This window comes from Grus americana, chromosome 4, assembly GCF_028858705.1.
Source record: "Grus americana isolate bGruAme1 chromosome 4, bGruAme1.mat, whole genome shotgun sequence".
Classification (NCBI taxonomy): domain Eukaryota; kingdom Metazoa; phylum Chordata; class Aves; order Gruiformes; family Gruidae; genus Grus; species Grus americana.
Genome location: NC_072855.1, coordinates 75,092,501 through 75,107,275, shown reverse-complemented (window position 1 = coordinate 75,107,275; position 14,775 = coordinate 75,092,501). Strand labels below are relative to the sequence as shown.

General features: G+C 42.5%; 1 protein-coding gene across 2 annotated transcripts in view; it reads left to right on the top strand.

Annotated features, from left to right (window-relative positions):
* The window catches only part of FAT4 (FAT atypical cadherin 4), a 191,528-nt gene that overhangs the window by 130,255 nt on the left and 46,498 nt on the right, over positions 1-14,775 (top strand). The window contains exons 15-17 of one of the 2 annotated variants that reach the window (XM_054824527.1): positions 500-717; positions 5,422-5,683; positions 9,774-13,220. In XM_054824527.1, the coding sequence (XP_054680502.1) occupies positions 500-717; positions 5,422-5,683; positions 9,774-11,647 (2,354 nt within the window). In that variant the 3' untranslated portion in view covers positions 11,648-13,220. Of the gene's footprint in view, positions 1-499; positions 718-5,421; positions 5,684-9,773; positions 13,221-14,775 lie in introns of those variants that run through there. The other variant, XR_008576942.1, reaches the window with a different exon arrangement.

The following is a 14,775-nucleotide window of genomic DNA, read 5'->3' as shown; positions in this document are numbered from 1 at the left end:
TTATATGCTTTTATTGCACCAGTTTACAAAAGAATTTAGCCATAATTTTAACAGCATTTGGTAGTCAATGCTCTCTATTTTTTATTCTTTTTTTTTTATGCCATAACAAATAGAAAGTCATTATCTCTGCCCTGAAGAGCTTAGAGTTCAATATATCATGAAACCCTGCTTGCAGTAATGGAAACAGTAACATCCTTGGGAAGGAATTACAGTTCTGAGAGCCAAATTTTTTCCCCTACTCCCTCACTTGTTCCCTAGTGAGTTTTAATTTACTATTGACTGATAGCAGCAGTAAATTACTAGCACACTCCCACTCTCAAACACACATTCTGGTTGAAGCCAAAGAATAGAGGGGCTGAAATTGCCATTCATTCCTGCTCTCCCCCCTGACCTGCTCTGAACTTGATCTCTGCTCTGAAAGAACACAGTCGTTATTAGGCAGATGATCACTGTGGCTGTAACACGCTGCCTACTCAGTACTTCCCCGTCCTTGTCCCAGATATTACTGCCGACACTGCCTTATCGCTCGAAGGCAAAGGACGACTTGACTACCACATGAGCCCGAACAAGAAGCGAGAATACATGATGAGACACGGCTCTCGAGGCGCTGGCCCGGGACCCCCGAACGCGGACCGCTTGGAAGTGAAGTTCAGGACAAGAAGTGAGAACGGCATTTTAGTTCACGTCCAGGAAAGCAGCAACTTCACTACCGTGAAGGTAAGATTACAGCTAATGCCGAGTTTGATTTGATTGGACTGCCTCATGCATAGTGATCAAGATCACTTTTTTCCATTACTCTTGCTGTTTCCTTTATAAAATATTAGGTCTTTAACTGAGGCTAGGCACTGCTCCAGTATCATTCATCTTCTCAACAATTCCCTTGTTATTTGCCAAGGTATCAGAAGATCTTGATGGTTTTGTATCTAATCAGTTTTGTCTAGACTCCAAATAGTGACTGTTTTAAGGCCACAGGAACAGTACTCATTGCCATATTTGTTATCATCAGTAAGTTACACTCTACAGAACAAATCATTTCGTTATTGGCCTTTTATCTTCTGATTTTTCAGGCCTCGAACCCAGACCCTCCTTAAGCCCAGCAAACAATTGCCAAAAAGTTTTCATTAATTCCTACTAGCGTAGCTCATGCTTATCAAACTAGGAAGTGAGGGATAACTTGAATTCATGAGGTTACTCATAGACCAGTGTCAATATCAAATTATTTTGAGATACGTAGCTGAATTAATGCTTCAAATGCCACACAGTTTTGGGGTTTAGTTTGTTGGGTTGTTTTTTTTTTTTTTCCCCAACGAGTTTATTGCAGCAGAAGTTACCTTTCTCAAGAGAAAGCGATGGTTCAGTTCCTGGCTATGACTCAGTCCATTTACTCATAACTCTAAATGAGTACAGCAGTGATGTTGGCAAGCCCCTTTATTGGGTTGGTGTAAGCTCCAAGTTTCCTTGACTGCTCTAAGGCTTTCCAAGTTAGTTTTTTTTTTTCCCCTGACTTTTAAAGAAACTCATACAGAAATTCACACTTTCTAAGCTTGAGCCCCATGGATATTCTCCACCTGCCTGGTCAGAGGTATAGAGCTTTCCTGACACACCGGCTGTGTTTAAGCAGCAAGTCTGCGTTACTTCCCTTGCATGCGCTTTTAGCACATCATTTGATAGGAAGTTTCTGCCTCACTCATATTAGCAGATAAGTTCTCATTATTTTGAGTTCTGGAGAGAGAGAAAAACAAAACCAAACCAAATAATACCACCTTCTCCTTAGAATTTGCTAGGTCAGCTCTACAAGCATTATTAGAAAAAAAAGAGTGTTGCCTTTCTTGGCTGAAAGCACTAGTGGTGTGTTTATGCAAACACTCTTATTATTGTTAATATTGGTGAAGTTATACAAGCAAGCAGAGGGTGTCAAGTCCCAGAGCCAGCTGTGCAAGGGCAAAGAGCAGAGGTTTGCCTAGTAACAGATGCAGGGGATTGAGGAAGGAGAGGTACCATCACCGTACCGATTATCGCCGAAAAGTTCCCGGATGATGCTAGTTAATAAAACTGTAATAATTTAACTGTAGTATGGCTTCTGCACCGCTCCTTATACCTGGAGTAGGTATCACAACGAGCACTTCCCTCAGCGGTGGCCCAAGATGACAGTGAAGCCAACTCATGCGAAGGTCTCCCTGGCATCTCAGTCCACTCCTGGTGCAGATGATGAGCTTTAGTGACTTGCCAACTCTCTCTTCAGTCATCTAAACAGACAATTTTATAACTTTTAATATGCTTCTTATCCAAAGTGTAAGCATTCAGAGAAAACATGCCATATATTTTTTTAATATTAAACTTTGCTAGGGAAAAGCTACAAGTCCTCTGGCTACTTCCATGCCTCCACATTTTTCCTCTTGTAGTTAACTGGTTTTGGTGTAGCTGGGATTGGGGTAAAATTAGACAGATGGTAATAAATCAGACCAACTGAGATTGCGAGCAGCTGATTCACTAAATGATGGATGTAAACTACCCCCAAAGAACCCAAGAGAGATCTTTGTGATATAAAGGGATCTTTAATCCCAGAAAGATACAAAACCTAGCAGATTAAATTAAACAATGGTCAAATTCAGATGGAAAATGCGCCCCCAAAAAAGCCACAAAAAGGAAGAGGGTAGGAGATTCCTTATTACTGAAGCTCTTTGTCACAGCTTATTTTCCTACAAATAATTCACATTGCAACTAATTCAGTTAGAAGTAATGGGATAAATACAGCAGGTTAAAGGTGAAATTGCTTGCCTTGTTTTAGCTGAAAGTCTCATCTGCAATTAGCATAACTGTAGCTCTAAGATCTATGCACTATACGGGTAGAGAATGTGAATTACATGTTACCTATATGAGCTAACGTATGCATATGTTAGGGTGGTGAGACGCTGGAACAGGTTGCCCAGAGAGGTTATGGCTGCCCGTGGATCCCTGGCAGTGTCCAAGGCCAGGCTGGATGGGGCTTTGGGCAGCCTGGGCTGGTGGAGGGTGTCCCTGCCCATGGCAGGGGGGGTGGAACGAGATGGGCTTTGAGGTCCCTTCCAACCCAAACCAGTCTGTGATTCTATGCACATGTCGAGTTGCAGGAATAAATCAGAACATAACTCATTTAAATGATACCTCGTCCAATGGGCTATAAATCTGTAAAGGCTAGTGCTCAGATTTAAGACAAATAAGAAGCAAGTTGTTCAGTAAAGGAGACTCAGAATGTTAGTGAAGTTGAATCATCCTTGTAGTTAGGAGTATGTTTACTCTAGTGGTTCATTCTTTTCATTATGTCCTACTTGTCAGTTGGTCTGCCATTTAAATAAAACCCAGAAATGGGTGTTACTCAATATTGTCAGCATCAGCATTTGTTTTGAATTTAGAAATATGTTGTGCTTCAAGGAGCTGAGAAGAACATTCCTTATTTTTTCCTGGTTGAAGAAGTCATGGACCGGTCTTGTCTCTGGAAATTTTATTTTTCCAAATGCCGCTAGTATAGTATTTATGAGTCTGTTAGCATTAGTCACATGCAATTTTAAAGAAACAGAAATAGAGCTAGAGAGTCATAAATGAGTATGGAAAATATCAGTTGCTGACAGGTAAATAATTCTACAATTCTTCTCTAATGTGGAATTAAATTTATGATGCTGTGCTTAGTCTTCCCATGAGCTTAGAGGATATTGTCTGATATGGTATATTTATTTTCATTTACATAAAGACCAAAATACAAGGCAGTATTTTCATGGAGCATAAAAGACAAAATAAGGCTAACAAACCAATTACAGGTTACAGACATAAATATATGTATATATTCGGCCCAGTTAATCTTTTTAGAAATACTTTTGATTGTGGCAAATGGTGTTTAATATGTTATAATAGTCTGTGTGACTGCATTTCCAAATGTGGCATTTTCTTTGGGCTGTGTGATAGATGAGATGTCTGTCGCCCGTGTTTGCCAGTAACAAAAGCATCCCACCTCTGAGGGGCAGCTTTATCAGAGTCCCTCAAACAATACATTTTCAAATAGTCCAAATTATTGCATTCATAAATGAAGTGCGTGCACATATTAACCATTGTATTTCTTGATCCAAATGGAATATGTGCTAGATACATTCGGTTCAGGCTGCTGCCAAGACATGAGCGTGGTCTTACAGCCACATTAAAGCTGTGATCTGTATGAACAAAGTCCTCAGCTTGCATCACTAAAGAAGTAAATCCAGAGCATTTAAGAGTTTCTGGAAACGAGAGCAGCATTCTTGTAGCTGGTGTGTCACCTCACAGTTCTTCCCAGGTGAACGTTATTTTTCCTGGAACAAAGCATGCAAGGCTTAGAGAGCTTTCGACAAACCTGGGGCTTTGACCTTTCCTGGACCACGCGTGTGCGTGTTCTGCACGCTCATGTTGCAGATCATGGACCAACCGAGCTGCCGCGAGGAACACGGGAGGGAAAAATAGTTGTCTTATTTAACATGCATGACCAAACGTGGAGAGCATGGAAGGAAACCTGCAACACGTGGCGGAGCCGCCCTATATGAGCTGTACATAAGTTTATATACCCTGAGGGGGTCAGCTGATGTACCCAACTCCTACACAGTATTTAAGAAGCTGGCAGGTTTGGCTGGTGTGGGGGTTTTTTTTAGTTCCTATATCTTAAAATCAGAATTTGCACAGATCTCATTTTGGGATCATTTAATATTGAGCTAATAAGACGTTGAAATCCTGCGTCTCATGATTCAGTAGAATTGCGAGGCGTCATTCCTAGAGGAAAAAACAAAAAATTTTTCATGGAATTTAATAGTACCTTTTTTTTTTTCTAACAGCTCACAAGTTTAAAAGCAGTTTGCTCAAGTAAGCAGAAAATTCACACAAAATCATGCACCTTGCAAATCTTCAGAAAGGTTTCTAAAACACAACTAATTTTCTGCAAAATGCAAATTAGCAGCAAAACGAGATAGGAAATGGGACTCTTGTTCAAGTCCTGCCATGCCATATATATTCCTACTGGGTCATAATGAAAACTAGATGCAAGTTTTTTGGGCAAGGACAACATCTGTTTACTCTGCAAAGCATTTTCCACGCTTGCATTGAAGGAGGAGGAAGAATTATTCTCTTATTGGTCAAAATGTTTTGTCATGTGCATGCCCTATTGCTGGCCTCAGTAGGATTTTCCCTGGGGAATGAGTGGATGGCAGCTCTAAGATTGCTACAGATGTAATGATGTATTTAATTGCAGCCAAATTTTTAGTACTAAATAATTAATGCATTTTTAGTACAAAAAAATTATTGGGGGGGAAAATACACCGAGGTTTCCTATTACAACCGAAGCCATGTATTACTGTAGCTATACTGAATAGGCATGTTGGTTATGCGTGTATCATTTTAAAATGATGCATTTTGCTGTTTTCTGATCAGATAAAAGGTGGAAAAGTACATTACGTATCTGATGCTGGAATTGCTGGGAAAGTGGAACGAAATATCCCAGAAGTGTACGCTGCGGATGGTCAATGGCATTCAGTGCTCATCGAGAAGAACGGGTCTGCTACTATCCTGTCGGTTGACAAGACTCATAGCCGAGACATCCTCCACGCCACGCAAGACTTCGGCGGACTAAATGTTCTTACAATTTCTTTGGGAGGAATCCCATCAAGCCAACATTTCAAGAGCACAGTTGCAGGTAATTTTTTTTTTTTTTATAGTGCACATAAGCATATTCGAACAAACCAGGGTTCTCTGTTTGCTTAAAGGATGCAGAAAGTACTGTAATTCTTTATCAGTAATGAGTATACCTCCATCCTTTGCCGGAAAAACTGCAATTTGAGTCAGTAAGAATTGCAGACTTTGTTCCTTCAACACATGTTGCAACCTTGTTGTTTCCAAAAGCAGGCGCTCCATCCGCAGGGCGTGTTGGAGGCAGGGGGTGAGTTTGCTTGCTTGTCTGTAAATCAGGTATTATAATTTTTGTTATGCTAATGGAGAAGAAAGGATCTATTCTTCACCTGGGTCAGAATCTGGAAAATCAAGGCAAATCTTTTACTTGGGCAAAAATGCTAAATGAGAACTTTGTCTCTGTAGGGGTTTGGCAAGTACTGCAGGATTTAGCCTGTTTTTAATATGATTAAAATATTTTCTGAAATTCCAACTTCCTCCTGCTTTATCCTGCTGTCAAATGGAGAATAGGATTTATTTCTGAGCAACAGAAACCATGGACAATAAGGAACCACCCTCTGACCGAAATCTAGCTGTTAAGAAGTAAATCAGTCTCCCTTAAGAGTTAAAGCAACTGTCTTAGACCCTGGCCAAAGAAGTAGATAACATATATTTGCTATCATTCCCCCAGTGATAAGTAGAGATGGAAGTGATTTTTAGCTACAAAGTGTGAGATACTCTAGACAATGCAGGCATAGGTTTCACAGAGGTTTTATATTGAAAAGTCTTCCTGACTTGGAGAATTGTGACCAGATAGAGGATCTCCGAGTAGAGCAAATTCACACTTCACACTTGCGTATTGTGAATTTGCATGAAATCATATGAATGCTATGCTTACCTTTACCATTTTTACGTGTATGTTTTATGAGTGGTGTATGCATGGAAAAGTCAGAGGCTTTTAGGAAAGCTGGAACAAAGAAAATTGAGGACGCTAAAATCTCACCACTGCCTGATGCTGTAGCAGACAAATTAGGAATGTCTGGCTTCCATTAGGAATACACAATCCAAAATCTCTTATTCATATGATTTTATTTTATTTTAATATTGGATTACATTGTGTACGACATACCAAGGATTTACAAGGGGGAGGTATAAAACTCTGCGTGAACTCAGACAGTCGAAAATATCTGCTGTACTGTTAAAGGCAGACAAAAACATACGCGGGTGACAATTCCAAGGCTGTGAAACTGGTATATCTAATAACATTCCCAAACCCGGGCAGACCCGACAAAATCCCGATTGCTGTTTATCACATCACTGCTGCAAGGGACCACCAAGCATGTGGCAAGGTAATCGTGCATTCTGCTTGGGCTCCCACCTGAACCTAAATCCTCAATTTCCTCTTTATTTGGGAATGTAAAAGCAGGAGAAAATGAAAATATAAGTAAAGCTGAAAGAAAATACACCTCTCTCTCAGAATGGAAATAATACAGAAATAGCATGCTTGCAAAACATAGAAGGCTCTTTCATGTCCCCTTACACCGCGTGACTTGCATCTCTCTGTGAAACGTATTTGATGTTGATACCCACTCATATTTCATTTCTGAGATCAGAGGGTGGTCAAATTTTAAAACAACATACTTTGAAGATTATAAATCTGTAATATCACCTCATACAACTTGAGTATATTTGCTATTTCATGACAGAGTAAATATTCGTAACATTTATCGGTGCGCTACCCATTTTTACAGAGATTTCCACAATTATTCACAGTTACTATTCATAGTGGCTGTTCTTCCATTCCAGCAATATGTTTGCAGAAATGAGCCTTTCCCTGGCACTACTAATGCATGGAAAATATGCTCCTGTTTATTATTTCACCCGAGGGCAATGCCTTAGAACTAAGCAGTGGCACTTTCTGTCTCCTTGTTGATTATTTTTATTGATAATAGCTGATAAATTTGCTCTTGAATAATATCCTCGGTAAACCCAGCACCGCGCACGGCATCCCAAGGACAATCCGTCAGAAGTTAAGGAGAAATAAACGTGGTTTTTGCAGCAATCGTGCGTGTGGACAGTGAGAGCACGACTTACAAACGCATCTCTGCGCCTTACAAATGCGTTTTGTTGCAGCTCTGAGTAGAGGTCAGCGTAAGGTTGCGCTATCCTAAAACCCTTGCAGAAAGGATTAAGTCTGGGGAACATGGAGAATTATTAGGCTGACAAAAGGCTGGATTTTCCTGCGACTTTCCACGCAACCACCGTACAAAGGCCGGGGATAATCCCATCTCCCTGGGTAGCACTACGACCAAGCTATGGGAAGTTTGGGAAGAGGCCGCTCGAGATTTGGAGCCGTAAAAGTGTTGCCGTGATTTTAGGAGACAGTTAGGCAGGAGGCGTCGCTGAAGCACGATGGGCAGCTTCAGCTCAGAAGATGGGAAAGTGGAGAGCACGCAAGCGGCGGGGAACAGAAGCTAATGTTCTGCACGCAGGTTTCTCTGTGTGGATGATAAGGCGTTTTAGAAATATGGGAAAGTTAGGAAACAAAAATGTTGCAGTATATTGAATGAACTCATTAGAAGGAATATTTGTTTGAATTCATGAGAATAGATGTTTCCCTATGGTAACCGTTTGAATTCCTGGCTTATTTGCTGAACAATGGAGCCTTTCATTTAGCTCCAGTGAAATGGGTCTATAAATTGAAAATTGAGTCAGTTTAACAATACATTTTTAGAAAATACAATGTTTCTGCAAAATCCAACCATTTGCTCATTGCTTAGTGTTTGGGCAAAATAATTTTGCTTTGAGGGGAAACTACATTATAATAAAGATCTGAGAATATAACCTTCAGACTTCCTTGGATGAGTCTATCTGTAAGATAAGCATGCTGCAATCACAAAAAGTATTCCTTTGCATTGCCAACCTCGGATCTGATCTGCTCAGTGAGCAGCAGAGTTGAGGCTATGTGTGAGCAACCTGGTTTTACCCAAAATGCATTTTTTCTTTTCATTTTATATTATGTTTTTTTCCTCAATTTGAGATTTATTCCCAGTCTTCAAGCATGAGGTAGATACTTCCTAATCAGACAGTAGTTCCATCTCCTGTGCAGCCTATAGAATTCTTAAAAGCCAGATCAACATTTCAAATTATATTGAGGTTTCTGCTTACAATTGCCTGGGGTTTTTTTTCAGGTTTAATGAAATCTTACAGGCCTTCTAGAAAATATATGTTAATTTCAGCATCTTAATTGCAGGGTTTGGTACATTTTATTTACTCACCTAAGAATATTTTTGTTGCTTTGAAATCTTAGTGTTGAAATTAAAACCCGTGGTCTGTTTCTGAATTCTTATTTGGCAGACTTGAACCAAGATACCTTGGTATCATTTATATAAGCGCCATGCATATATCTTCAGAAATTACTTAATTACTTTCTTGTCTCTAATCTCCATTTCTATGCATGGCTTAGAGGTGAAAATCTTTAGTTTTAAAAGGTGCATGTATAGAAGTTATGTGAGAAGCTCCGGGCATGACCAGCCTTTACTTAATCTTGTTCTGCTTAAAAGTAGATTTCAGTTCCTATCTAATATGAACCAAAAAAAATTATCAAAAGGTTATGAACAAAATAGTCATTACAATGTAAGAGGAAATATTTAACAGAAGCAACAAAATGTTCCTTACACCTGAGCCTAAATGATTCAGCGCAGATTGTCAGATACTGAAACATCCGTGAACGGGCCATCCTTCTAGCAAAATCAGCAGTTCCTTAAATCTTACACCGTTGTGGGGAAGCAGTCGTAAGCTCAGTACACGTAAGATTCACCCGTGCAAATATGGAGGCTTCATGTGCACAGCTGACAGCGTGATTTACCCCACTCTGCTTGAAACCACATCACGAGATAAGGCTGTCGCCTCCATTGCAGCATTGGGTTTTCCGTTTTGTTGCTTCTGTGTTTGTGTTTCCCCTTTGGTTTCAGGGGGCGAGAGGCACGCTGCGGATCTTGCCACCTGCTGATCAAAAGGGTTCCTCTTTAGTGTGATACCGATGCTCAGCGCGTCTTTGGCCTCTGTTGACATAATCGCTCTTCGGGTCCTGACGTCACTGTTGCTTTTCCTCCTAGGCTTCAACGGCTGCATTTCCTACATCAAGTACGGCGGGGAGAGCCTTCCCTTTGCCGGCAAGCACAGCCTCGCCACCCTCTCCAAAACAGACCCCTCGGTGAAGATCGGCTGCCGCGGCCCCGACGTCTGCGCCAGCGGTCCCTGCTGGGGCGACCTGATGTGCATCAACCAGTGGTACGCCTACCAGTGCGTCCCGCCGGGCGCCTGCGCCTCCAACCCCTGCCAAAACGGGGGCAGCTGCGAGCCCGCAGCACACGCCGGCTTCACCTGCAGCTGCCCCGAGGCGTACGCAGGACGGACGTGCGAGGCGGTGGTGGCGTGCCTGGGGGTCTCGTGCCCCCCGGGCCACGAGTGTAGAGTGGGGATCAGTGGTGGCCACGTCTGCCTCCCGTCCCCACACCCCGCCGAGCTGTCCTTGCCGCTCTGGGCCGTGCCAGCTATCGTGGGCAGCTGCGCGACGGTCCTGGCGCTGCTGGTCCTCAGCCTCATCCTCTGCAACCAGTGCCGAGGAAAGAAGTCGAAATCCCCGAAAGAGGAGAAGAAAACAAAGGAGAAGAAGAAAAAAGGCAGTGAGAATGTGGCGTTTGATGACCCTGACAACATCCCACCCTATGGTGATGACATGACCGTCAGGAAGCAGCCCGAAGGGAACCCAAAACCCGATATCATCGAAAGAGAAAACCCGTATCTCATCTACGATGAAACCGACATCCCACACGCCACGGAGACGATCCCCAGCGCCCCGCTGGCTTCCCCCGAGCCCGAGATCGAGCACTACGACATCGACAACGCCAGCAGCATTGCCCCCTCGGACGCTGACATCATCCAGCACTACAAGCAGTTTCGGAGCCACACGCCCAAGTTCTCCATCCAGAGGCACAGCCCGCTGGGCTTCGCGCGGCAGTCCCCCATGCCCCTGGGAGCCAGCAGCTTGACCTACCAGCCCGCTTATGGGCAGGGCTTGAGGACGACGTCATTAAGCCACTCAGCATGCCCTGCTCCCAACCCCCTGTCTCGGCACAGCCCCGCACCCTTCTCCAAATCGTCGACTTTCTACAGGCACAGTCCGGCGAGGGAGCTGCACCTCGCCATAAGGGAAGGGAGCCCGCTGGAGATGCACAACGATGTCTGTCAGCCCGGCATCTTTAACTACGCCACTCGGCTGGGGAGGAGAAGTAAGAGTCCGCAGACCATGGCGAGCCACGGTTCGCGACCAGGAAGCCGCCTGAAGCAGCCCATCGGGCAGATCCCTCTCGAGACTGCTCCTCCGGTGGGGCTGTCCATCGAAGAGGTGGAGAGACTGAACACCCCTCGCCCCAGAAACCCCAGCATCTGCAGCGCAGACCACGGCCGGTCCTCTTCTGAGGAGGACTGCAGAAGGCCTCTGTCCCGGACGAGGAACCCGGCCGATGGTATTCCCGCGCCCGAGTCCTCCTCCGACAGCGACTCCCACGAGTCCTTCACCTGCTCAGAGATGGAGTATGACAGGGATAAGCCCATAGCGTACACCTCCAGGATGCCCAAGTTATCCCAGGTCAATGAGTCCGACGCGGATGACGAGGACAACTACGGCGCCAGGCTGAAGCCCCGGCGGTACCCTGGCCGCCGAGGCGAGGGGGGGCCGGTGGGGGCACAGGCGACCGCCACCAGCGCCGGGGAGAGCTCCCTGCCCGTGAAGTTGGGGCAGCAAGCGGGAAGCTTCAACTGGGACAACCTCTTGAACTGGGGTCCGGGCTTTGGGCATTATGTGGATGTTTTCAAAGATTTGGCATCACTTCCTGAAAAAACAGCAGCAGCAGCAGCGAGCGAAGAGGGCAAAGGTGGTACAACGAAGCCTGCTTCCAAGGACGGGGAAGCAGAACAGTATGTATAGGCTTTATCTCCTGGTGTTGCCGCAGTGCAAAGCCACGGGGACCGGTCAAACCGTTATATGGTTGCAGAAAAGCAAAGGTCAGCATTTGAACCCCAGGCCAGTTTGGTTGGAGGAGACTTTAAAAATAATAACCATTATGCTGCTGAAAGAGACTTAAAACATTTTTAATTTAATTATGCTTGGATGAATTTATTTCTCCTGCATGCATTGTATTTGAAAACAAGATATTCGGCATGCAGCCTTGGAAAAGGGTTTCCTATTTACCATTGTTTGGTTTGTGATTCTTAAATTAATAATGCTTTGTTCTGAAAATGAACTAATTTTTTTTTTTAATTGTGAAGGATGTGCATATTGTCTCCAGCTACTAACATGTTTTGTGATGCAATAGTATTGAGGATTTAATTTTCCTTAAGAAGCGCATGGAAGAAGGATGGTGAATGAAGGAATTACGGTAGTAAGGTGTCTCAGAAAACGTAGTTACCATATCCTGCAGTTGCTCACATGTAACTTTATGGATGAAATCAGCTTGAATAATTGCTGGCAACAGTGCTGTAAGTCTTATTCCATACAAGAGGTGCTAGAAGCAGCTCAAGCCAGTCAGCACTTTAGGAGTTGTATTTCTTTTCAGCTTGTTTATTTGTTTTGGTTTTTTTTTTCCTTTTTTTCCCCCCTCTTTTTTTTTTTTTTTGTTTTTTTGGTTTGGTTTGGTTTGTTTTTTTGACAAAGTTGTGTGAGAGCTTCTGAATCTCTATGAACTATTTTGGGATGCTTAACCCCGGTCCCTACCCGCCCCCATCAGTGCTTCCCGTGGGATGGGAGCGATTGGCGTTGGTCAGCCTGGCTGGCAGCAGCACGATCAACGGGAGCGAGGGGAAAAAAAAAACCCCTCAATTTCCACATCTCTTGGCCTCTCATCTCGGCTGTGTGGCTGCTGCAGCCTGGGCTGCTCCCCAGATTTCATTTTTCCCATCTGTACTATGGAAAGGTAGGAAAAACACTTACTCACCTACCTCACAGGGGTGTTGTGAGGACTAATTAGTTAACTCATCTGAAGTGCTTAGACATTATAAAGCACTATAATAAGTATTAGCGTAATTATTATCAAAGCACTGCCTAGCCTTTGTGACCTTGGAGTGGCATTTTCTGCATTATATGATTTTCTATGATGGAAACTTTGAAGAATTATTTATTGTATAGGAAATTACTGCACTCTAGCATTTCGGAGTGGATATGAGGGAAAACTACTTGTAGATTCATTAATGTAGCTTACTGTTTGTCCCAAATTCCCTAAAGTTTTAGGTAAAGTAGAACCTCACAAAGTCCTTATTACATCTTCATGCAGATCTGATGATCCTATTGTACTGTGTAAAAACTTCAAGTGTTTTGGGTTTGTTTTTTTTTTTTTACCTAAGCTGTGTTTTTATATCAATATTTTCCTATGCTGAATAGTTTTCTTACTTTCAGGGAAGGTAAGAAAAATACTTTTTTTACATTTGTTACTTATGTAACATCCATATTTTTCACATTTTGATAAAATTGTAACATACTGTATGCTTTCTACCTGTAAATGCCAATAATAGAATTAAAATATTTATTTAAAATCTTTAGTGTGTGGTATTGGAAACCTTTCATCTTTTCTAATTTCCACTCCTCGATCTTTGCTTTTACTAGCTTTTTATTCAGCAAATGGGCTTCAGGAAGGAAGGTGATGATGTAAAGTTCATGCACAGCGACAGCAGCACTAGTGTCACTGTGGGAATTAAATTAATCTCCGTGCAGAGGGGCAGCACAAGCCCAGTGCGCTTCTTGAAGTCCCACCGAGTCCAGCGTGGTTGTCCCTTACAAAGGGATGAATTTCACCACGGGTGAGAGAAGCATTCAGCGTATCCCTCTTGTATTTCATGAGTGACCTTGGTACGATCGAAAAACAGTAGGCTTCACCCATCTTGGGGAGATGGAGAGAAGAGATGGTATTGTGATGTTGTTGAGCCTAAGATAATGTCAAAAAGTAGCAAATCTACTTTCAGATTTCTCATAACGTAGTAAAACTGTATTTTAGTCCATAGGAGTTTATCAGTAGCAACTGATTTTACTTTTGTTAACCAAGATTTCTACCTCTGCTCAAAGCTGAAGCTTGCTAGTTAGGAGTGTGAGAACAAGAGCTTGCTTTAATAAAGCAGCGGCTGAACAATAACTAACTGCATTCTTGTATATTTGCAAGAGAGTAAATCAAACTTAGACAACTTGTTGGAGAATGCAAAGAGTGAGAAAGTTAAGACTGTAGGCAAGAGGTGAGTTCTGAGGTTACGCTTTGAATCAGTGGTATTTTGTTTAAAGAACTTAGAAAAACAGTAACAATTCAAGGGTTTTTTATCAGTTACTCATTCGTTTTAGAATTTTTTGGTCAGTTTGTCTCGGAACCAGCAATGAGGAACCATCTCTTTTTGGCTAAAAATGTTGCCAAATTCATCTTACCCCACAACAGTGAAAAGATAATGGGCCAAAGTAGCCCACATTTGTATGTAAGTAGTTTCATCTGAAATAACAAGAGATCCACAAATTATTTCAGAGTTTGAGAAGCTGCTGTAATTAAACATCTGTTAAAAAGCTGTATGTTTACTTTGAATATTATCCTTTAATACGAACTGTACCACATCCAAGCAGTGACTTTAATAACACATGAAAACTTTAACAAATGAAATCTTTGAAATGTAACGCCAAACATATTGAGAACTGCATTTTGCCAGTTAAGAATTCTGAGATTATCAAAAAGTTTTGTTAAAGGAAAATAATATGCCATGTGGACTTACACAAAATTTATGTCATAACTTTAATGCAGTTTACAGTTTATCAAGTTGTAGTGGATTCCTCTAAATTTTGACAATTTCAATGATAGACAAAAGTATATTTTACTGATTTCCTTGTTTCCCTCTCTCTTGCACGACGAGGATCAGGAAAGGGCTCCAAGTGAATCACGTGATACAATCATCCAAAGTTACAAGAGTCGCGAGGAGTTAGCTGCAGAATTCCCCTGGTTCATCATCCGAAATGCACGGTCCTTTTTCAAGATCTGGGACGTATTATAAGTCACAAATGTGTGGAAAGGAAAACAGTGTGCACTGCTCGCT